The sequence below is a fragment of the Ranitomeya imitator genome, chromosome 3 (assembly GCF_032444005.1).
Source record: "Ranitomeya imitator isolate aRanImi1 chromosome 3, aRanImi1.pri, whole genome shotgun sequence".
NCBI classification, from domain to species: Eukaryota; Metazoa; Chordata; class Amphibia; order Anura; family Dendrobatidae; genus Ranitomeya; species Ranitomeya imitator.
In genome coordinates, this window is record NC_091284.1 from 118,876,831 (window position 1) to 118,901,537 (window position 24,707).

Genomic DNA, 24,707 nt, shown 5'->3' on the forward strand with positions numbered 1-24,707 from the left:
ATAGCAATCAATGGGTCAGTCGCTTGCCTGAATTAGTCGGCAGCGGCTGCTAAATTTGGGGATGGGCTGCTCAGTGGTGTCAGCTGTTGATGCAACTGCAGCCAAAACACTGAGCCTTGAGGCTATGTGCACATTGCAGAAAGGTGTGCGGATTTTTCCGCACTGATTTTGGTAAATCCACACTGTGGAATTACTGCGGATTTACTGCGGTTTTTCCGCAGATTCCACCTGCGGTTTCCTATTGAGGAGCAGGTGTAAACCGCAGCGAAATCCGCACAAAGAACTGACATTCTCCGGAATAAACAACGCAGCGTTTCCGCGCGTTTTTTATCACCAAAGCAACGAGCATCAATGGTGTGTGCTAGGGATGCACCCAGATCAGCAGAAGCCAAGTTGCTAGACGTGTGCCCGCTCTGTAGCCCATCACTACACAATATGTAGTCTGCGCTGAGTTGGTGAGTAGTATTAGGCTGCCATCACACTATCAGTATGTGGTCAGTATTTTACATCAGTATTTGTAAGCCAAAACCAGGAGTGGGTGATAAATACAGAAGTGGTGCATATGTTTCTATTATACTTTTCCTCTAATTGTTCCACTCCTGGTTTTGGCTTACAAATACTGATGTAAAATACTGACCAAATACTGATAGTGTGACGGCAGCCTTACTCGGTGCTAATTAGTACAACTGACTGCCCTGCTCACCAGCCTCCTCTGTGGCTGCCTGGGAGGGGTCGTTGCCAGGTAACGAGACTTTGCAGGCTGCTGATTGGCCGTTGGCTGGCAGCCTGCTCATGGTGAATGTGCACATCAGCTTTGTGTCGGGCAGGTTCTGGCAGAACAGGAGGCTCCGATCTCCAGTGACAGCCGGTGACTGGTGCACCTATTGTGTCAGCTGTAACAGCAGGCTTCCTGCCGGTGTATTATTACCTGGTGAGGACGCCCTGCCAGTCAGCGCTCCAGGTAGTATCCACCATCAGGACACACAGGTAAGGCTGTAATAGCTCTATGTGCTCTACACACCTTGTTTATGGCTACCTTCCGCACCCTGTCCCTAAATATTCCCAGAACTTCTCTTCACCAGGCTGCCCCTGCTCAGTGGTTCATAGCCCTCTGCGGAGCACAGGGCTGTAGGGGATTCACTGAACGATTCCGAGAAGAACATTGCCTTCTATGAAACTTCTATGAACACAGATTTCATTTTCACAATTTTAGAACTTTTCTTAACTTTTTTTTTTTCAACTTTTCTCTGTCAGAAGGTGAGATCATTGATTGAAATTCTGAAAACATCCAAAAAAATAAATTCCTGGCGAGATGCAAAAAAAAAATCAACGCTGTATGGCTAAGTTCACACTGCCGTATTTTCGGTGTGAGTGCTGTCCATGAAAACAACGGTCATCACTCAGACTAATGGTATGCAATTGGGCCATTCAGATGACTTTGTTTTTTTATTTTTTTTATTTTACATGTACTGAATCTATGCATTAAATAAAAAAAATTGCACTCGTCTGTCCCACACATCCTCTATGGGTGCACAATAAAAAGGATCCAATTTTTAGATGCATTGCAGTTCCTTACTGTAGGAAATTGTACTTTTGTAAAGTGTAATAACTGCTGATGTATAAAACGGATGTCATACGAATGACTATCAAGATAGTATAATACCGTCTGTATTTTTTTCGAACGATTCTTTTCTATGCTTGTGTAAACTTAGCCTATGAGGGAGATCAGACGGGTGCAAAGTGCCGATGAATAGCTGCCATGTATTATTTATCAGTGCAGCGGCTGCTGAGTATTACTGAGGGTTTTATAGGGAAGCAGTCACACAGTAACTAATGTGAGAAAGTCGCATCATTACCTTCAGCTGCATAGAAATACATGCAGCCGCACGCTCCGGTCCCAAGTGCCGGCGGCAGTGCCGGGTATCGATGCCAGAGACTTGTGCAAGTTTCTCGCATTACACTCGCAAGTGTGACCCCGGCCTAATGCTGCGTTCCCTCATCTGTGGGCCACAGACCGAGATTCATGGATCAGCTGTGAGTCTCCTGACCCAAACCTAACAGCCTCATAGGCATAGATGGGGTTATCAAGTGCGAGTCATTAGGGTATGTTCCCACGGTCCGTAAACACTGAGGGTTTGATGTTGCATACATCCGCAGCGTCCAGATGTTACAGCATAGTGGATCGAATTTGAAGAAATCCCATCTCTACTATGTGTGTACGGACGCCTCCGGCTTCCCTGCGTGTACGCACATGCGGTGCGTCTTTCTAGACTGCAGCATGTCTATCTTGCGGAGACGCTCAGCCTCCGCAAGATAAATTTCCTGTCCATTGTATAGGTCGCGGTGATTCCGCACTGTTCAATGAACACATGCGGAATCACTGGTGTCCAAAAGCCGGTAGCGCTTTGGACGAAGCGGATATGTGCTGCATCCAAAGCGCTGCCGTTTGCTGACCGTAGGAACATACCCTTAGACTCAAAGCCAGTCCAATCCATACTCAGATTGTGACACATGGATCTGTGAACAAAAAACTAAAAATTGTCTGAATTCTCATCCAGAAAAAAAATGGATGATTTGTCATTTTGCTAATTTTTCACATTTATGACGTCCATTTTAATACATTAAACAAAAAATGTATAAGGCCAAATACAGTTTCCCATGTTAATAATCCCAATTGATCTGTTAAAAACAGAAGTCAAACAGATAATGTCGGTTTGGCATCCATTTTTTTTGCACACTGGTTGAGTTTAATGGGCGAGCATGATCCGAAAAAATGGATCAGAGTAGTACATGCTACATTTTATCATTTATTTTGTTTACATGTGAAGTAGCTGAGCTATTGCATTCACTTGTATTTGTCTATGTAAATGAGCCCGGCCTTAACCCCTTCTCAACATTTCTGCTTTTTCGTTTTTTTCACCCCTCCTTCCAAGAGTCATAACTTTACGTTTTTGTCCCCATTGACTTTTGAGGGCTTGTTTATTGCAGGACGCGCCATTCATTTTACCACATAGTGTGCTGAAAAATTGTTAAAAAAAAAAAAAAAAACTATTTTTTTTTATTTTAGTGGTGAAAAAAAAAAATTTGGAAGTTTTTTTTAAATTTTGATTGCCACCATTTCCTGAAGCCTGTCTGTAATGGTTTATTTTATGTGGAACCAAGACCCTGCTTTTATTAATAACATTTAGGCTGGCTTCACACTTGCGAGTTTTACAGACGTAATAGCGCAGAAACTACGTCCGTAAAACTCGCAAAAAATAAGGCACAATTATTCTCTATGCCCCTGCTCCTATCTGCCGTATTTTACTGATCAGTATTATACGGCTTTCTACGGCCGTACAAAATCGCAGCATGCTGCGTTTGTCACCGTACTGCGCAAGAAATACGCCAATGAAAGTCTATGGAAGCGTGAAAAATACGGATTACACACGGACAAGCAGTGTGACTTGCGAGAAATACGCAGCGCTGTTAGAGAGAAAAGCCGGTAATTGAGTGCGGTGTACAGTAAAATCACACTGACAGCTTACAGTAGAATAGGTAGAATAAATGTGTACACATAGAATAGGTGTATATATATATATATATGTCAGTGAGACACATATATGTATATATATTAATATTTATTCCAGCGCTAGACAGCTTGAAAGCCGGTAATTCAATTACCGGCTTTTTCTTTCTCCTTCCTAAAACCCGACATGATTTGAGACCTGGTTTACATACAGTAAACCATGTCTTCTCACCATTTTTTTTGCAGATTCCACACTACTAATGTCAGTAGTGTGTATCTGCCAAATTTGGCCATTCTAGCTCTTAAAATAAAGGGTTAAATGGCGGAAAAAATTGGCGTGGGCTCCCGCACAATTTTCTCCGCCAGAGTAGTAAAGCCAGTGACTGAGGGCAGATATTAATAGCCTGGAGAGGGACCATGGTTATTGGCCCCCCCCCCCCCTGGCTAAAAACTCCTGCCCCCAGCCACCCCAGAAAAGGCACATCTGGAAGATGCGCCTATTCTGGCACTTGGCCACTCTCTTCCCATTCCCGTGTAGCGGTGGGATATGGGGTAATGAAGGGTTAATGCCACCTTGCTATTGTAAGGTGACATTAAGCCAAATTAATAATGGAGAGGCGTCAATTATGACACCTATCCATTATTAATCCAATTGTAGTAAAGGGTTAAATAAAACACAAACACATTATTTAAAATTATTTTAATGAAATAAAAACAATGGTTGTTGGAGTATTTTATTCTACGCCCAATCCAGTCACTGAAGACCCTCGTTCTGTGAAAGAAAAAACATAATAAACCAACAATATACTTACCCTCCGCAGATCTGTAACGTCCAACGATGTAAATCCTTCTGAAGGGGTTAAAACATTTTGCAGCAAGGAGCTTTGCTAATGCAATGCTACTCCTCGCTGCAAAACCCCGGGGAATGAGTCTAAATATAGATCAATGAGCTATATTTAGCTTCATTTGCGGTGAGGCGCCCTCTGCTGGATGTTCATAGATCGTGGGAAATTACCTAGAAAGCTCCCAAACCATGTCTCAAATCATGTCGGGTTTTAGGAAGGAGAAAGAAAAAGCCGGTAATTGAATTACCGACTTTCAAGCTGTATAGCGCTGGAAAAAATAGTAATATATATATATATATATATATATTATATAGACAGTATATATATATATATTTTTTTCTTTTTGGGACACATGGATCATTTCTATAGCGGTATGTTGGTTTTGCAAGCCTGCGAGAAAACCACGCAGTACGGATGCCATACGGATTACATACGGAGGATGCCATGCGCAAAATATGCTGACACACCCTGCCTACGGAGGAGCTACGGACCACTATTTTCGGGACATTTCAGCGTATTACGGCCGTAATATACGGACCGTATTTTCATACGCTGAGTGTGAAGCCGGCCTTAGAGTTCAGTGTGACATTTTGATTGCTCTTTTCTGCATGTTTTTTTGTGGCGACAAAAAACTGCAATTTATGGATTTGGTTATACTATATAATGTGTGTGTGTGTGTGTGTATTGTTTAAGGGTCACTTCCGTCTTTGTCTGTCACGGATATTCATTGGTCGCGGCCTCTGTCTGTCATGGAATCCAAGTCGCTGATTGGTCTCGCCAGCTGCCTGTCATGGCTGCCGCGACCAATCAGCGACGGCTACAGTCCGATTTGTCCCTCCCTACTCCCCTGCAGTCAGCGCCTGCTCCATACTCCCCGCAGTCACCGCTCACACAGGGCTAATGCCAGCGGTAACGGACCACGTTATGCCGCGGGTAACTCACTCCGTTACCGCCGCTATTAACCCTGTGTGACCAAGTTTTTACTATTGATGCTGCCTATGCAGCGTCAATAGTAAAAAGATCTAATGTTAAAAATAATAAAAAAAATAAAAAATCATCATATACTCACCCTCCGGCGCCTTTCCCGCTCCCCGCGACGCTCCGGTGCCAAGGATGGTATGCGACAAGGACCTTCCATGACGTCACGGTCATGTGACCGCGACGTCATCACAGGTCCTGCGCGCCTACGTGAGAAGGAACTTCCATAACGTCACGGTCATGTGACCGTGACGTCATCACACCCTGGGACCGGAAGCTGGCGACAGAACTACAAGGGGCCCTCGGATAGGAAGGTGAGTATATGTTTATTTTTTAACCTGTGACATACGTGGCTGGGCAATATACTACGTGGCTCTGTGCGGTATACTACGTGGCTCTGTGCGGTATACTACGTGGCTCTGTGCGGTATACTACGTGGCTCTGTGCTGTATACTACGTGGCTCTGTGCTGTATACTACGTGACTGGGCAATATACTACGCGACTGGGCAATATACTACGTGGCTGGGCAATATGCTCTGTGCTGTATACTACGTGGCTGGGCAACATACTACATGGCTGGGACATATATATATATATATTATATATACACACACAGCCACGTACTATATAACATGTATATATACACAGCCACGTGCTATATACAGCCCACGCAGTATATAGCAGCCATGCAGTATATAACAGTGGCCACGTAAAATATAGCACAGCCCACGCAGTATATAGCAGCCACGTAGTATATAACAGTGGCCATGTAATATATAGCACAGCCCACGCAGTACATAACACAGCCCACATAGTATATAACACTGCCTATGTAGTATATAGCAGTGTGTTCACCATATCCCTGTTAAAAAAAAAAAAATAATGAAAATGCAAAATAGTTATATACTCACCCCCTGGGATCCACCGAAGCTCCGGCGATACGCGCGCGGCTGCCGCCATCTTCCGTTCCCAGGATGCATTGTGAAATTACCCAGATGACTTGGCGGTCTCGCGAGAGGGTTAATAGCAGCGGTTACGGAGTGCGTTATCCGTGGCATAACGCGGTCCGTTACCGCCGGCATTAACCTTGTGTGAGCGGTGACTGGAGGGGAGTATGCGGGCGTTGGACACTGACTGCGGGGAGTAAGGAGCGGCCATTTTCTTCCGGACTGTGCCCGTCTGACTGGTCGTGGCTGTTTTGCCCACGTAGTATATTGCACAGCAAACGTAGTATATTGCACAGTCCATGTAGTATATTGCACAGCCCACGCAGTCACAGTCTATAGCAATGTGGGCACCATATCCCTGTTAAAAAAAAAAAAAAAAAAAAAAAATAAAAAATGGTTATATACTCACCCTCTGTTGGCCCCCCGGATCGAAGCGGTTACCGACACCTCGTGCGCTCCGGTCTGAAGAGTGCATTGCGGTCTCGCGAGACCGCACGTCATCATCTCGCGAGACCGCAATGCATGGAGCGGTTACCGGGGCGTCGCGAGGAGCATCGGTAACCGCTTCGATCCGGGGGGCCAACGGAGGGTGAGTATATAACTATTTTTTATTTTTTTTTAAATTATTTTTAACATTAGATCTTTTTAATATTCATGCTGCATAGGCCGCATGAATAGTAAAAAGTTGGTCACACAGGGGTTAATAGCAGCGTAAACCGAGTGTTACACCGCGGTCAACGCTGCCATTAACCCTGTGTGAGCGCTGACCGGAGGGGAGCATGCAGGCGCCGGGCACTGACTGTGGGGAGGAAGGAGCGGCCATTTTCTCCCGGCACTGCCCGTCGCTGATTGGCCGCGGCAAAACAGCCACGACCAATCAGCGACTTGGATTTCCATGACAGACAGAGGCCGCGACATACATACATACATACATACATCTTTTTAATGGGGAACTTAGGATAAATTAATCTACAATTGCTTGTGCTGTTTACAAAAATACCACAGTGTTGCTGGATGTAGCAAAACTCATTGGCTCCTTTGAAGCCCAAACACAGGGGGCGGCGCTGGTCTCTGCACTCCGGATATTCTGACACCGCTCTGTTACCGGCTTGTTACTGTTAGTCTGAGCCGACAACAAAGCGCGTGCTGTCCTTGTGCACATGGCGCAGTGCTCAGCCCCTGAAATGAGTGTCACTGAAGCTGATTTGTTTCAGGCAGGTGGCAAGGGCTGCGGCAGTGAGTGCAGCTTCTGCCCCGATGACATTAACAAAGTGTCATCAAAAAGGGCATACACAGTAGAAAAGCAGTAAGATTGAGGGAAGGATAGGGAATTGTTAAAGCAAGTACAGTATATTAGAAAATGGTTTACATTATGGCACTAAATGGATGGGGGTGTAGAATGAAAATAAATTTGCCTTTGGACAACTCTTTTAACCCCTTTACTACCTTGGATGTATAGGTATGTCCACGGTCGCCTCCCCCTCCTGTTTGATGCGGGCTCCGGCGATGAGTCCGCAACTTTTCTTGCACGTGTCAGCTGATTTAATCAGCTGACATGTATCCACTCGTGGCTGTTAACATGTTAAATGTCGTTGTAAATCTAGGACAGCGGCATTTAACATGATTGCGCTGGAAGCATGAAAGGAACCCCGCCCATTGGCGCCCGTGTCACATGACCGTGAGTCGCCCATGGGTTGACATGACAACCTGGGGTCTGCAGGAGACCCCTGTGGTTGTCGTTGTTGAACTACTATGAGCGCCACCCAGTGGCCAGCGCTCATAGCAGATCAGCATTTTAGCTACCCATAGCAGGTGATCGGATGATCGCAGCTTTTTCTACTCTCCAAAAAATATAAACGTTTAAATCGCCCTCCATTTGCCCCATTCAAAATAAAACAACAAAAAAGAGAAAAATCACATATTTGGTATCGCCACGTTCAAAATCGCCCGATCAATATATAAAAATAATTGATCTAATTGGTAAACGGCGTAATGAGAAAAAAAAATCCATAGTTAGGTTTTTTTGGTTGCCGCATCATTGCATTAAAATGTAATAACAATCGGACAAAAGATCATATCTACATCAAAATGGTATCAATAGAAATGTCAGCTCAGCGGGCAAAAAAAATAAGCCTTCACCCAGCCCCAGGTCCTGGAAAATGGAAACTGTACGGGTCTCGGAAAATAGTTTTTTTTTGTTTTTTTTCACAAACTGAAATAAAAAAGAGCCTTTACATGTTTAATATCTACGAACTCGTAATTACCTACAAAGTCATAATGGCAAGTCAGTTGTAGCATTTAGTGATCATGGTAAAACCCCCCAAAAAATAAAAATAAAAAAATTGTGGAATTATTTGCAGTTTCACCGCACTTTGAATGTTTTCTAGTACACAGTATGGTAAAACCAATGGTGTCGTTCAAAAGTACAACTCGTCCCGTAAAGAAACAAGTCCTCATATGGCCATATTGACAGGTAAAAAAAAAGCTATGTCTCTGGAAAGAAGGGGAGCAAGCAATGAAAACGGAAATACCCAAGGTAGTGAAGGGGTTAATTTACTTGCAAATTCAAGTGCCATTGTGGAACCGCAGTAAAAACAGATATGAACTTTTTAGCTGTGGATTTTTCTTATCTAATTGAAGTCTCAGCGTATAATCTCCAAATAAAATGCATAATGGAAGAGAATTTGGAATGTTGCAGATTTCCAAATGGCGCCGCAGGTCAGTGTCTGCAGCGTAAGAAAAAAGGTGTGGAAATCCCATTCACATTGCTGGATCTGTAATGCGCTGTGTTTTTTCTTTTTGCACAGCGAAAATACAGTGTCGCAAACGCACCAAATACTCATCATGGGAGCAGGGTTCGCAAGATGAGGTCGTGTTGCTTGATTTTCTTGTGATTTTTCTAACCTGTGCTAAACCTATGTCCGAAAATAACAGGCAGCATCATTGCATCACGTAAATGTCCTAAATCTTGGCAATAAAGGTAAAAGAGAATGTAAATTCAGTGGATCAATTGTGGATTAACCACATACGGATTTGAAGCTGATTTTAGCCTGTGCAGTGAAATATGGAATGAAAACGTAACCATTGAAAACATAAAACCTGCAGGTCAATTTCTGTATAAGTTTTTGTGTATATGTATATGTATGTGTTTTGTTTGTTTTACACATTTTATGGTTGACATTTGTTATGATTTTATGTACTGTGCTGGTACTGTAATACTCTGTGGATTCTTCTTCTGGACTTTCCGAGCATATCTCCTCTGTGTGAACATGCTCTTATTTATACACCTGTGAACGCCTTTCTTATCCGCCCGTCTTCTGTATCAGCAGTGCAGATATCGCGGCAGCTGCACCCTGACTCTGTTTGGCCATTTAGGTGGGGACTATGTGCAGCTGCTTTCTGCTGTGTCACTGGCGTCAGACAATGCGGGAAACATTGGGAACCTTTCACTCTCACTGGTGTCATGAACAGCAATTCTCTGACATGTAATTAATACCCTATCTCTTACCAATACAAGCAGGAGCCAAAATAAGAGATCGGGGGGACCAGAGGGCAAGTCGGGGATTTTCAAATGTGTTTTATACTCTTTTTTTTTTTTTTTTTTTAAAAGGTTAAAAGTAGCAATACACAAGGCGGCAGTGACATGAAGAATCAGTAACTGGATGGACTAAAATATAGAAATACCGTAGTTTAAAAAGAGAAAAAAAACAGCAATAAGAAGTTGATCTGGCAATAGGGAAACTTGGAAATTGTTTGGATAGGAAAGAACGAGGAGAGGGAAAAAGAGAAAAAGCAAACTAATAAAATGGGACAGATCTATCCTGGGTGAGCAAGGAGAGACTTTAAGGAAACCTGTCAGGTTAACTATGTGTAGTACTAGATGGTGGCCCGATTCTAACGCATCGGGTATTCTAGAATATGCATGTCCGCGTAGTATATTGCCCAGCCATGTAGTATATTGCTCAGTGACATAGTATACAGCACAGAGCCACGTAGTATATTGCACAGCGACATATGTTATGACCTGGTGGTTAGGAGCACCAGAAATGACCTGATGGTTAAACTCACAGGACAAGCTCTGGGAAGTGGGAACTTTGCTGACCGCAATCCCTAATCCTATCACACACACTAGAAATAGCCGTGGAGCGTACCTAACAGGCCTAGACGCCTCGGCACAGCCTAAGAATTAGCTAGCCCTAGAGATAGAAAATAAAGCCTACCTTGCCTCAGAGAAATTTCCCCAAAGGAAAAGGCAGCCCCCCACAAATATTAACTGTGAGTTAAGATGAAAGTCACAAACACAGAAATGAAACAGGTTTTAGCAAAGGGAGGCCAGACTAACTAAATAGACAGAGGATAGGAAAGGTATCTTTGCGGTCAGCACAAAAACTACAAAAGACCACGCAGAGTGTGCAAAAAGACCCCCGCACCGACTCACGGTGCGGAGGCGCCACCCTGCATCCCAGAGCTTCCAGCAAGCAAGACAAAATCATGAAAGCAAGCTGGACTAGAAAACCATGAACAGAAAATAACAAACGGGGACTTAGCTTCTTGCAGGAAGAGACAGGTCTCCAGAAAGATCCAAGAGCGAACTGAACCAGCACAGGAACATTGACAGCTGGCATGGAGTAACGATCAGAGTGGAGTTAAATAGAGCAGCCAACCAAAGGATAAACCATGTCACCTGTGTAAGGAACCTCAGAAGCAGCAGCTTCACTCACAGCCACCAGAGGGAGTCCATGGACAGAACTCGCCGAAGTACCATTCACGACCACAGGAGGGAGTTCAACAACAGAATTCACAACAGACGTAGTATACAGCACAGCGCAACCTAGTATATTGCCCAGCTACGTAGTATATTGCCCAGCCACGTATGTCACAGGTTAAAAAATAAACATATACTCACCTTCCGAGGGCCCCTTGTAGTTCAGTCACATGACCGTGACGTCATGGCAGGTCCTTCTCCCATACCATCCTTGGCACCGGAACCTGCCACTTGCATGGAGTGGTCACCGGAGCGTTGCGAAAGGTGAGTATATAATGATTTTTTATTTTTTAATCATTTTTAACATTAGATGTTTTTACTATGATGCTGCCTATGCAGCGTCAAATCGTAAAAACTTGGTCACACAGGGTTAATAGCGGCGGTAATGGAGTGAGTTACCTGCGGCATAACGCGGTCCGTTACCGCTGGCATTAACCTTGTGTGAGCGGGGACTGTGGGGAGTATGGAGTGGGCGACGGGCGCTGACTGCAGGGGAGGGACTAATCTGACTAAGGCCTTCGTGGCAGCCATGACAGGCAGCTGGCGAGACCAATCAGCGACTTGGATTCCATGACAGACAGAGGCCGCGACCAATGAATATCCGCGACAGACAGAAGGACAGAAAGACGGAAGTGACCCTTAGACAATTATATAGTAGACTAAATGGTGGCCCGATTCTAACGCATCGGGTATTCTAGAATATGCATGTCCACGTAGTATATTGCACAGCCCACATAGTATATTGCCCAGTCACGTAGTATATTGCACAGCCCACGTAGTATATTGCCCAGCCACGTATGTCACAGGTTAAAAAATAAACGTATACTCACCTTCCGAGGGCCCCTTGTAATTCGGTCACATGACCGTGACGTCATGGCAGGTCCTTCTCGCGCAGGCGCGCAGGACCTGTGATGACGTCGCGGTCACATGACCATTACGTCATGGCAGGTCCTTCTCCCATACCATCCTTGGCACCGGAACCTGCCGCTTGCATGGAGCGGTCACCGGAGCGTCCCGAAAGGTGAGTATATAATGATTTTTTTTTTTTTTTTTTTTTTTTATCATTAGATGTTTTTACTACTGACGCTGCATAGGCAGCATCAATAGTAAAAACTTCGTCACACAGGGTTAATAGCGGCGGTAACGGAGTGAGTTACCCGCGGCATAACGCGGTCCGTTACCGCTGGCATTAACCCTGTGTGAGCGGTGACTGCTGGGAGTATGGAGCGGGCGTCGGGCACTGACTGCAGGGGAGGGACTAATCGGACTGTGGCCATCGCTGATTGGTCTCGCCAGCTGCCTGTCATGGCTGCCGCGACCAACCAGCGACTTGGATTCCATGACAGACAGAGGGCGCGAGCAATGAATATCCGTGACAGACAGAAAGACGGAAGTGACCCTTAGACCATTATATAGTAGATATGTATGGTATCCTGAAATAGTGCTTGGGCAGTCCTTTCAGGATATGTAACTGTTATTTCTGTACGTGGCCCCGTTGTGTTACTGTAATCCCCGGAAAAATTTATAGTCGCGCATCGGCAAGTCAAGGATATCTAAATTGCAAATGAATGTTCACTATTTCAGGATACTATTTGTGTACTACACAAAAATAACCTGACAGAGTCCCTTTTTTTAATGGAATCTGTTGCCAGGTTTTTGCTATATAATCTGAGAGCAGCATAATGTATGGGGCAGAGACCCTGATTCCAGAAATGTCACTTACTTGCCTGCATGCTGTCATTTTAATGCAATCACTGTTTTCTCTGCTACTGATTTAGCAGTGCTCTGATTGCAGAGCACTAAACTACGGCCCCCCACACACACCACTGATGGGCAGCTTTCTGTGTACACTATAACTTGACAAATTGCTGCTAATCGGTGGTTACAGGGTTAGGCTGCCGTCACACTAGCAGTATTCGGTCAGTGTTTTACATCAGTATTTGTAGCCAAAACCAGGAGTGGAACAATTAGAAACATATAATATATAAATGTATAATAGAATAGAATGTATAATAGAAACATAATCACCATTTCTGCATTTATCACCCACTCCTGGTTTTGGCTACAAATACTGATGTAAAACACTGACCAAATACTGCTAGTGTGACGGCAGCCTTACCCAGAGCAGGTGACCAGGAGGCACGAGACACCTAGTTCTGTAGTGATATTCTCCTGCTGATAAAACACTGATTTTCTTGACACAACATCACACAGCCCAGTAAGAAGCACGTCACTGGAATCCGGCTCTCAGCCCCTACATCATGCTGCTCTCAGATTACATAACAAAAACCTTTTTTTTTTTTTTTTTTTTATGAATACCTCTTCTCCTTGAGTGACAGTTCCTGGTGGAGTGTCCGCCTTACCAGAAACCAGGAACTAAGGAGTTTGCAGAGTTTTAGGCTGCTCAAGACAACTTGAGAATAACTCTGTAAGGCCGGGGTCACACTTGCGAGTGTGATGCGAGAAACTCGCGCTTCAATACCCGGCGTTGCAGCCGGCACGGACCGGAGTGTGTGGCTGCATAGAAATACATACAACCGCACGCTCCGGTCCCGAGTGCCGGCGGCAGTGACGTGTATTGATGTGAGAGACTCACGTCACACTCGCAAGTGTGACCCCGGTCTAAGGCACGGCCCCCAAGATTTCCCATGTGAAGCCACTTCAGGAAAAACTTTGCCAGCAGTTTAGCCATTGTTCTTGCCCAGGTTCTGCTGTCTTCATCTTTTACTCTGTTTTCTGAAGTAGGACTAAAGATGTAGAAGAATGAGCAGGTCACTTTTAATTTTAACCACTTCAAGGTTTCTGAACCCTGAAAGAGTTAAAAGAAGTGATATAAGATGGAACATGCACAGCAGTGTCGTTTTGACATTGCTGTGCATTATGTTCATTTTATGGGGCGCTTCTGCAGCGCTTTTGCAATGTGTGAAATCGGCCTACAAAGCGGGAAGGGGTTTGGCCGCTACTGGGCAACCCCTGCTTAGTCATTTCTGGCCCCCATGGGAATAAAAAGTAGGATTATTCTCCCCTTGCAGTGCCATCAATATCAGAGCTGTTGTTCCTGGTGGGCTAGGCTCCTCAGCCCCCTCCACACTTGTGGACCCCGGCCCAAGATGTTTATTTGGGTCTTCACCTGGAAAGAGGATAAAGTGAAAAACTGTAAGATAGGCCAGTTATAAATAGAAAATCTAGCATGATAATGGTGTATCCTGTGTCACTGGTTTGCAAGAAATCTTGAAAGAATAATTGGAAGTGTTCTGTTTCTTGCTGCAATAAATACATATATAATCGCTTCTCATATTATGTTTCTGCTATAGAAAAGTCTATATGGAGCCGTTCAGAATGTATTTGTAGTGAATAATGCGTGAGAATAGTGCTAATATCAATTTCTAGGTTTATTTACTGCTGAAAAATGTGTAATGTTGTATTTTATTGCAGGAACTGAAAATAAAACCACTATGAATGGAAACGAGATGATTACCGAAGAACTGTGCAAGGACTTGGATATGCAAGATGGAGAGTAAGCAGAAAAATAAGTTACTGTTATTGAATTATTAAATTACAGGCTACGTACATATTTGCAACCATCCTTATTGATCAAGCACATCTAACACCTAAATTAAAGTACCTCACCGTTTCAAAGTCCAAAGAAAATTCTATGAAATTCCAAGTGCGGTGAATTTAGGAAAAACCCAAAATTCTGACAATAATTGGACATAATTCTGACCACCCCCATCATTGCCTTCTCCCCCACCACTCACCATCATTGCCCTCTCCATCTCCTCCATCATTGTCTTCTCCCCACCACCCCCATCATTGCACTTTCCGCTACCTCTATCATTGTTTTCTTCTCCACCATCTCCATCATTGCACTTTCCATCATCTCCATCATTCCCCCACCACCCTCCTTCGTCCTTTCCATCACCCACTTCATTGCCATTTCCACCACCTACACACACTTCTGCACGTTCCCCTGCAGACACACACACAACCACTCGCCTCTCTGTCCGTTCCGCAACCAGCAGCTTCCTCTCTGGCACAGCCACACGCTGAATGATATCATCCAGCCACGCTGCTGTATCAGACAGGAAGCGCCAGGCAGGGAGCAGGACTGATCCCTGCAGCTCTGCTGCCATTTTCTCCTGGAGGCAGTGGAGTTGCAGGCATCACTCCCTGCCCGCCGCACATGAAGGCAATCTGGCCAGGGCCCCCCCCCCCCGGAGCCTTAGGGCCAGATAAACAGGCCAAATTGCCCTCAGTGTTAGCCGCCTGCTGAGCCTTCCCTTCACCTCCGGTGCCAGCTATTACAGTGAAATGAATATTCACCCCTCTCCACGCCCATGGGGGCATGGGGAAGAGTGAATATTCATATCTCTTCAGCAGCGGGGATAGGCTTCTGTCTGATGGCACTGGGCGGGCCCCCCTGACTAACGGGCCCCATAGCAGCTGCATGGTGTGCCGCTATTAACGACACGCCACTGGCTAGGGGCCCCTGGAACAGCGGGGACCTAGGCAGCTTACCCCAGCAGATGTCAGTACCTGGGCCCACTGGAGAATTCTCCGGTGGGCCAGTCTGACCCTGGACAGACAACTCTAATGCTGACCGAGCTGTCAGTCAGTGCGGGGGGCACAGGTACAGCCGCCCCTCTCAATATACAGAGCAGTGACTGATCCCACTCCGGAGCCGCCCCTGTGACTGAAACCGGAACGCTGCTGGAAGGAACAAAAGTTAATTTCCTCTCGGCAGCAGGGGTCTGAATGCTTGTGCTGGGTAGGTTGAAAACGCTATTAACCTGTAGATTAACCCCACATCTGCAGGTTAATAGTTTTTCTTCACGTGACCAGTTCCCTTTAATATCATAAAGAATTGGCATCAGTCGGCCATCCAGACAACACGTTGAATGCTGTGCGGTTCCCTCGGGATATTTGTAGCTGTTAGTGCTGAAAGTCTTGGCATATTGCAGTTAGCATTCCACTTTCCTTAAGGCCGATAAGTCACCATTTTTTGTTGTCTTTTTCCAGGATGCGAGAGTTTCAGGTTCAAGGGCAATCGATTCTCTTAGTGAGAAATAATGGGGTATTCAGTGCTGTGGGAAACAAGTGCTCCCACTATGGTGCACCTCTGAGTAAAGGTAAGAAATGTGCTGCATTCTGTATTATGTATTACTAGATGGTGGCCCGATTCTAACGCATCGGGTATTCTAGAATATGTATGTATGTATGTCTATAGCAGAGGCCACATAGTATATAGCAAATACTACGTGACCTGTGCTATATACTATGTGTCTGCTATATACATACATACATACATACATATTGTAGAATACCCGATGCGTTAATACAGGCCACGCAGTATATAACAGTGGCCACGCAGTATATAACACAGCATACATCTTAATAACTAGAGCGGGGGCACCACATAGGAAACGGGGATCCAACCTGGTCTATACTATACTAAGCCATGAAAAAACAACACAAGAAATAGACCATAAAAGGGGATCACCCAAGGCAATGGATTAAATATGAAAATTACAAATTTTATTAGAATAACACTCATGGACATAGGAAACAACCACATGGAGCACACAATTAAAAGCATTTAAAATTGGTCACACATAGGACCTAGAAACATGAACAAATGGCCCATAATAGAACCCTCCTCCTAGATGCGATCCCTCCCCAAACACACTGTAATGGCTAATAATAATATATAGTACAGTGTAAGATGTCTGCATGAACAGCACTATTGGAATATAGGGTAAAGCAACACAACCTAAGAAGTATAGTTGTGACCATGATATATAATGCACCAGTCTGAATACCTCACACCAGCAGGATTACCTATGTAACACAAATAAGCAGATATGCAAAAAAAAAAAAAAAAAAAAAAATAACCTTTTTGCAATAACATAAGACATAGACAAAAGCTTAATAAAGCATACACAGTGAATCAGATTGATCCCAAACCACACATATAGCATGTAGGTCTACTCCATTAAGGTATAGAGTTGTATATAATGCAGAGTTAGTTGTGTAGCGCTTCCACTGGTCTAGTCTAACGTGGTATATAACCTGTGCCATTAAATTGCAAAAGCTCCCATAGTAAGGGAAATAAAAAGATCTGCTGAGGAGTGAGGATTCAGATCACCAATAACAAGAAACCAGTATGCAAACCCAGGAGCTGTTCAAGCTCTGTACATAGCCAAGGGGGGTATCAACAGGAGGAGCAGAGACCCTACGCGTGTCGCCACACCAGTGGCTTCGTCAGGGGTAGCTCCTATGGAGATCCTGCGTCCTTATCTAATCGAGTAATTGCAATTTAAGCAGTTGCAGCTGTGCTGCTTACCAGAGGCCGGCATGTGTTCCATCACCCAGTGATTCCAGAGGCGGTGCTTAGTGAGCTAAGCAAACATGTAGCCTGGAGGGCTCCCCCCCTCCTCCTATCTTCGTCACCATGCCCTTGGAGTGGTTGCCATAGCACCATGTAAATACTGCAATCCCTGGATTAACCAGTGTGCACACGTCAGGAGATTCCTCCTGCTGTGTGTCGTCACACTTTCAGTCCTGTTACCATAGTCACCAGATGTATACAGAAACTGAGGAGCACAGCAGCACCTGCAGAGTCTATACCAATATGTCTTGCCGCACCTTATCGCTTCAGTGTGAATCACATCACTACATACTGGCGGCACAGGAATATTAAACAAAAAAAAAAAAAAAAAAGCTCTCCCTGTTAAACGTCATACTGATTATAACGTGTTTTTGCAAGGTGATAATTAAACCGTGCAGCAGTCAGTGGACCCATCAAAGCGCATATGCAGAAGAGGATAACTACCATCTTTTATCATCACACCCTCAATACAAATGCCAAGATTCCTCATAGGCGCACAAAAGGGGCAAATTTAAGTGGATACAACCTCCTTAAGATTTCAGTAATGCGTGTGCCTGTGGGGTTTCACCCCATTTGACCCCCATATTGGTTGGGGTTATTTAGCCATGGACCCCAATACCATCAGTGCAACACGCACTGAATATCACTCATGAACATTAGTGAGCTCATTGGTGTACACACGCCTGGTGGTCGCTCCCCACTTTATAGCATCATACCCCTGATACACTTGCCATAAACGCTTAGTGCGTGCCCAATACGGACAACCAAACACTGTACATATAGGTAAGCACAGCCTCCGCTACATTAAAACGGCACGAACACATAAAGAAAATCCTCACGTTACAAGCCCTGATCATTGAAATTAAATAAACATGGACATTAGTATCACTGATATGGTATACAGTGTAGTAAGAATCCTCAGGAACCCATGTAGATCTCCACTACTTAGGGGTCAACCTTCATACAGTGGGGATACCAATTATCCAGCATATATTGAAACGGGGAAAGGACCGTCAATACAGTAGAGATAAATATGTGTACATAGAGGTAATGTTCATAATACAAACGGATCACGGCGAGCCAAATTGGATGTCCGTAAGCACTGGATACTGCTATTCTCAAATTACAAAGGAATTTTTTGAGGGTCAAATGTCTCCGAGAGTGGACAGACCGAGACTCCAACCAAGAAGTAACATCAGAGGAGATTGACTCCAGAGCCACATATTAGACTTCACTATCAAAGCCATGGGATTATAGACACCATAGTTACCACAGAACAGTTCAAAGGCGCATTTTTTTTTTTTAAGCACCGCCTCTGGAATCACTGGGTGATGGAACACATGCCGGCCTCTGGTAAGCAGCACAGCTGCAACTGCTTAAATTGCAATTACTCGATTAGATAAGGACGCAGGATCTCCATAGGAGCTACCCCTGACGAAGCCACTGGTGTGGCGACACGCGTAGGGTCTCTGCTCCTCCTGTTGATACCCCCCTTGGCTATGTACAGAGCTTGAACAGCTCCTGGGTTTGCATACTGGTTTCTTGTTATTGGTGATCTGAATCCTCACTCCTCAGCAGATCTTTTTATTTCCCTTACTATGGGAGCTTTTGCAATTTAATGGCACAGGTTATATACCACGTTAGACTAGACCAGTGGAAGCGCTACACAACTAACTCTGCATTATATACAACTCTATACCTTAATGGAGTAGACCTACATGCTATATGTGTGGTTTGGGATCAATCTGATTCACTGTGTATGCTTTATTAAGCTTTTGTCTATGTCTTATGTTATTGCAAAAAGGTTATTTTTTTTTTTTTTTTTTTTTTTTTTTGCATATCTGCTTATTTGTGTTACATAGGTAATCCTGCTGGTGTGAGGTATTCATAGACTGGTGCATTATATATCATGGTCACAACTATACTCCTTAGGTTGTGTTGCTTTACCCTATATTCCAATAGTGCTGTTCATGCAGACATCTTACACTGTACTATATATTATTATTAGCCATTACAGTGTGTTTGGGGAGGGATCGCATCTAGGAGGAGGGTTCTATTATGGGCCATTTGTTCATGTTTCTAGGTCCTATGTGTGACCAATTTTAAATGCTTTTAATTGTGTGCTCCATGTGGTTGTTTCCTATGTCCATGAGTGTTATTCTAATAAAATTTGTAATTTTCATATTTAATCCATTGCCTTGGGTGATCCCCTTTTATGGTCTATTTCTTGTGTTGTTTTTTCATAACACAGCATACATACTATATAACACAACCCACACAGTATATAGCAGCCATGCAGTATAGAACACAGGCGACGTAGTATAGAACACTGCCCACGCAGTATATAGCAGCCACGCAATATATAACACAGCCCACGTAGTATATAGCAGAGTGGGCACCATATCCCTGTTAAAAAAAAAAAATAATTAAAATAAAAAATAGTTATATACTCACCCCCTGGGATCCAGCGAAACTCTGGCGATGCACGCGCGGCTGCCGCCATCTTCCATTCCCAGGATGCGTTGCGAAATTACCCAGATCACTTAGCGGTCTCGCGAGACCGCTAAGTCTTCTGGGTAATTTCGCAATGCATCTCTGGGAACGGAAGATGGCGGCCGGCGCGAGCGCATCGCCGGACGACGGATGGTGAGAATAGCAGGTTTTTTTTTTTATTATTATTATTTTTAACATTACATCTTTTTACAATTGATGCTGCATAGGCAGCATCAATAGTAAAATAGTTGGGGACACACAGGGTTAATAGCGGCCGTTAACGGAGTGCGGTACCCGCGGCCCGTTACCGGTGGCATTAACCCTGTGTGAGCGGTGACTGTAGGGGAGTACGGAGCGGGCGCCGGGCACTGACTGCAGGGGAGTAGGGGAGGGACTAATCGGACTCTGCCCGTCGCTGATTGGTCGCAGCAGCCATGACAGGCAGTTGGCGAGACCAATCAGCGACGCGGGATTTCCATTACGGAAGTTGCTGACAGAAAGACGGAAGTACCCCTTACACAAATGTGTATGTGTATATATATATATATATATATATATATATATATATATATATATATATATATATATATATATATATATATATATATATTGTGTATTTGTTTTTCATAGCACCCACGTATTTAGCAGCATCAGCCGTGCTGGCTGCATGTAATCCGTGGTGTGGGCTGGCCAGGACCACAGGCTCCACAGTTCAATAAAGGAGACCGTCATTTAAACATAGAATCTTTGCTGAAAGATACGGTAACTTGGAAAAGGTTATATACAAGGAATAGCCAGTACTAAGTCTTGCGGACGTTTCCTCTACAGTATAAAGCATTTCTCCCTCACATCGTATCCTTCCTTTGTAGTCTACTCCGGGGCTTTGCAGACACACTGTTTCGTCCTATGTCGCCACAACCCAGCCTGAACACCACAGTCCTGATCAGCAAGTCTCTACTCGCTCAGCGGTGCCCCTTCCTATTTCTTCCACTACTGGCACCCTGACTCTACCACTCGGGACCCCCACTAGTCCCACTAACTGTTTAGGCCCATTACTTTCAGCATTGCAAGCTCGGGGGTTTGTGACCCTGCGTCCTATTCACAGACCCTTCTCCTGAATGCCACTATAACTAGCCAGTCACTTCTTCCTTAGGATGTCGCTATCCCTGACATTAAGTCTCCTTTTCTATGGATCACCCCATTTGGTAGCACTGCTCACTTGACACTCCTAAATCGAAGGCACTAACTCTGGGAAGTAATCACTTGCCCTAACACTAGGACCCTCTCATTATGGGCTAGTCCCAAACATTAACTCGATCTTACCCTAATGTCATTACTGAAACTACTGTCAACTGTCTATCCCTATCCCAATACTACCTATTTTATACACTCTATCCAACAATATACACCCTATACTGTACAATACTAACCTTACTTATCTTACATTACAAAACAATTCACATGACCTAATATATTTAAAGACTCGGGACACTAATCACACACAGAGTGATTGACCAGTTTCCCTTTAAATACATATTTCCATCCAGAGGATATGCAATAAATGTCTGATAAGTAAGAGTTCACTCTCTGCGTCCAAGCCTGGGGTCCTGGGTTCATATCGCACCAATCTGTATTGAATATGTTTGCTTGGTTTCCTTCAAGCACTTTTGTGTTCTCCCAACCCCCCAAAAATATAGTTAGGTTCATCCTCTAATATTTTCCCTAGGGCGTGAGACCGATATTACACTCCCATCAGTCCCTAATAGAGTGCACAATTACTGTACCGCTCTGTGGAATATGATGGTGCCATGTGATGATTGTAGAGAAATTGATATATAAATGGTCTGTTGAATTTCAGGGGTTCTGGTAGGGGATAGAGTCCGCTGTCCCTGGCACGGTGCCTGTTTTAATGTAAAGAACGGTGATATAGAAGAGTTTCCAGGGCTGGACAGCCTACCCTGCTTTACGGTAATTATTATAAAATAATTTACATTCTACATAGACAGACAATGGAATTAGCTCTTAATACAACTCCGTACATACAAGTCTCTTATGGTGGGCGCAATGGAAACCATACTGCATGTTGGTTCCATTTTGTGTCCCACTAGAGACCGCTGATTAGGGCAAAACCTACACTGTATGTACTGGGAGTATTTCATTCCTTTTTTTTTTTTTTTGTTCTCATCCAAAGGTCAAAGTGGAGAATGGCAGCGTGTGTATTGTCACCAGTAAAATGGTAAAAAAAACAAGCACCTTCATATATTGTCTGCATTCACCATTCTTATGTGAATTAGGCCACTGATAAGGTTCTTAATTTCAGGAATTAGAGAGCAGTAAACGAGTAAAATCCATGAGCAGCCGCTCTGCTGGTGACCGAAGCGCTGTGGTGATGGTCGGAGCAGGTAAATAGAGTGTGCGCCAATGTCGGGGGGACGGTATTGGATTTAACACTTCTATGACAAAGTCTCCATTAATTTCTCTCTCGCTTACTCCATTTCTCTCTCTCCGTCTCTATTTCTAAAATTCTCACACACACACACACACACACACACACACACACACACACACACACACACACACACACACACACACACACACACACACACACACACACACACACACACACACACACACACGATAAAGGCACACCATGAAGAATACACTTAAGTGACAAACAGCTGATGTCTGTCACTCTTTGAACAGGTTATTTTGAAAAGGAATGACCCTGATTCCAGCACTGGGTCACTTGCTGTGCTGCTTTCCCTGCTGCTGCTCTCCTAATTCCTCACTGATGATGCCCTGCTATGAAGTATGAAGTCCCTGATAACCCTGCCACTGATAATGTAGACAGAAGGAAGGTTAGACAAAGCTCATTGAGAAGACTAGCAGAGGTGCAGCAGCAAATAGCTCAGTAAGTGACCAAGTGCCCTCAGATTGGTAAACACAATTGGTGATAGGTTCCTTTTTAAATCAGTTTTTTGTATTCAATTTACCACAATATTATCTTTATAAAAAAACAAACTGGAAATCTTGCAATTTTCACACCGGCCACTAAACCTAATCCTAGACTCATAATTTCTATTCTGTACCAATGACTTTCACCATTCATTTTCATTACAGGTAGGATTACAATATAAATGAACATCTCTATACACAGGAGATTACACAGGTCTTACTGTTTACAATAAGTAATGGTCACAGCTCACCTCCGCCTCCTCTATATTTAAAAAAAATTAAAATAAATAATAATAAAAAAATACATATTTAATATAGTCACAATGGTTAAAAGTTTGATCAATGATAATATAAAATTAAATGGACTAATCCAGTAGACTGTGTAAAGAAAACCGGGAAATATTAAAATTACCATTTTTTGATCAACACACTTTAACCAAAGAATGTAATAAAGATCTATCAAAACGTCCTTTGTTCCCAAAAATGATCACTTGATTATCCGATATGGTGCGATGTCATATGTACGCCACACCGCAATAATGGTGACACATCAAGCCGTCAAATCCAAGAAAGAGCTGGAGATCCCATCAGGTAGGAGCCGCTTCTCAGGGCTGCCATCCTAGGGCCATAGTTTACTGACCTGGCCGATTCTCACCAATTCGAATACTGACCTGAACGATCTTGTTGTCCGGTCATTTTCTATTGCCGTGAAAATAAAAAATGAATAGTGTTTTCTTTTTCTCACCACTTCTCTACTAAAACTCTTTTTCCCCATTTTTCAGAATATTACAGTATATTTTAAAGAACTGATTTCTCCAAAATAAAACAAGCACTCGTACAAAGTTTAAAAAAAAAAAAAAAAAGCTATAGCTCTTTACAGAATAGGAGGGAAAAAAAGAACAAAAAATAAATATCAAAAACGTGGCCTGCTCTAGCAGGGGTTAAAGTGAATGAGTGCATTATTAATGTATATGCACCAAGCTCCCCCTAGTGGTGACTGTTATAAGTTTTTGTTGGAGACATTCTTGCTCTCTCTACTGGTAGTCTACAAGATAGAACTTATTTTTAAACAGACTTCTCGACAATATGGAGAGTAGACGCGTGCTAAATACTACTCATGTCTGCTAATGTTGGTGCTATTGTTAAATTACTTTTCTGCTTCCTAAAGTATTTTCTGATTTTTTTTTTTTTTTTTTTTTTTCCGCCATTTATATTTCCGTAGGCCCTGCTGCCTTGGTGTGTGCTGAGACTCTTCGCCAGGAAGGTTACACGGGAAGGATTGTCCTGGTGACACGAGAAAGGCACATCCCATATGACCGGACCAAACTCAGCAAGGTCTGTAAGTTTGAGATTACTCTGCAATGTTCTGTGAACAGTTATGGCGGTGGTGGGGGGTGCATTTTCCCCTTAACACTTACCATGACCTTATGATCTCAGAGGTCAGACCCCATGAATCCTGAGAATGAAGCGGTGGCAGCACTGAATTAGTAGTGCAGCCCATTTATTATTTTCTTTATACGGGGGGCATTTGGGCTGCGCTGCGGCTCCCAGTGCAGCATTCAGTTGACTTTAATGGAAGCAGCTCCCTGCACATCTGGGTGTCCGGGAGAGCAGCTATGCAGGGGAAACCTAGGAGGAAATCCATTTGTGAAGCTGCGCTGTGGCCCCTCACTTTTTAGGATTGGTCAGACGTTCGCCTATCATAAAGGGATGGCATATCTCAGCAATATGCCTTCACTTTACAGCAGGAGCAGACACACACAGAAGAGGGCTCCTGTGCAGGAACAATATATGGGCCCTTTCCAGTCAAATAGATCATAATCATGC

General features: G+C 43.9%; 1 protein-coding gene across 5 annotated transcripts in view; it reads left to right on the forward strand.

Moving 5' to 3' along the window:
- Window positions 1-24,707, forward strand: part of LOC138672905 (apoptosis-inducing factor 3-like) — a 158,954-nt gene that overhangs the window by 45,434 nt on the left and 88,813 nt on the right. For 2 of the 5 annotated variants that reach the window (XM_069761347.1, XM_069761351.1), the window contains exons 2-7: window positions 14,480-14,561; window positions 16,064-16,173; window positions 21,784-21,893; window positions 22,117-22,161; window positions 22,246-22,327; window positions 24,103-24,215. In XM_069761347.1, coding sequence (XP_069617448.1) covers window positions 14,500-14,561; window positions 16,064-16,173; window positions 21,784-21,893; window positions 22,117-22,161; window positions 22,246-22,327; window positions 24,103-24,215 — 522 coding nt within the window. In that variant the 5' untranslated portion in view covers window positions 14,480-14,499. Of the gene's footprint in view, window positions 1-783; window positions 988-9,126; window positions 9,232-14,479; window positions 14,562-16,063; window positions 16,174-18,762; window positions 18,786-21,783; window positions 21,894-22,116; window positions 22,162-22,245; window positions 22,328-24,102; window positions 24,216-24,707 lie in introns of those variants that run through there. The other 3 variants (XM_069761348.1, XM_069761349.1, XM_069761350.1) reach the window with 3 other exon arrangements.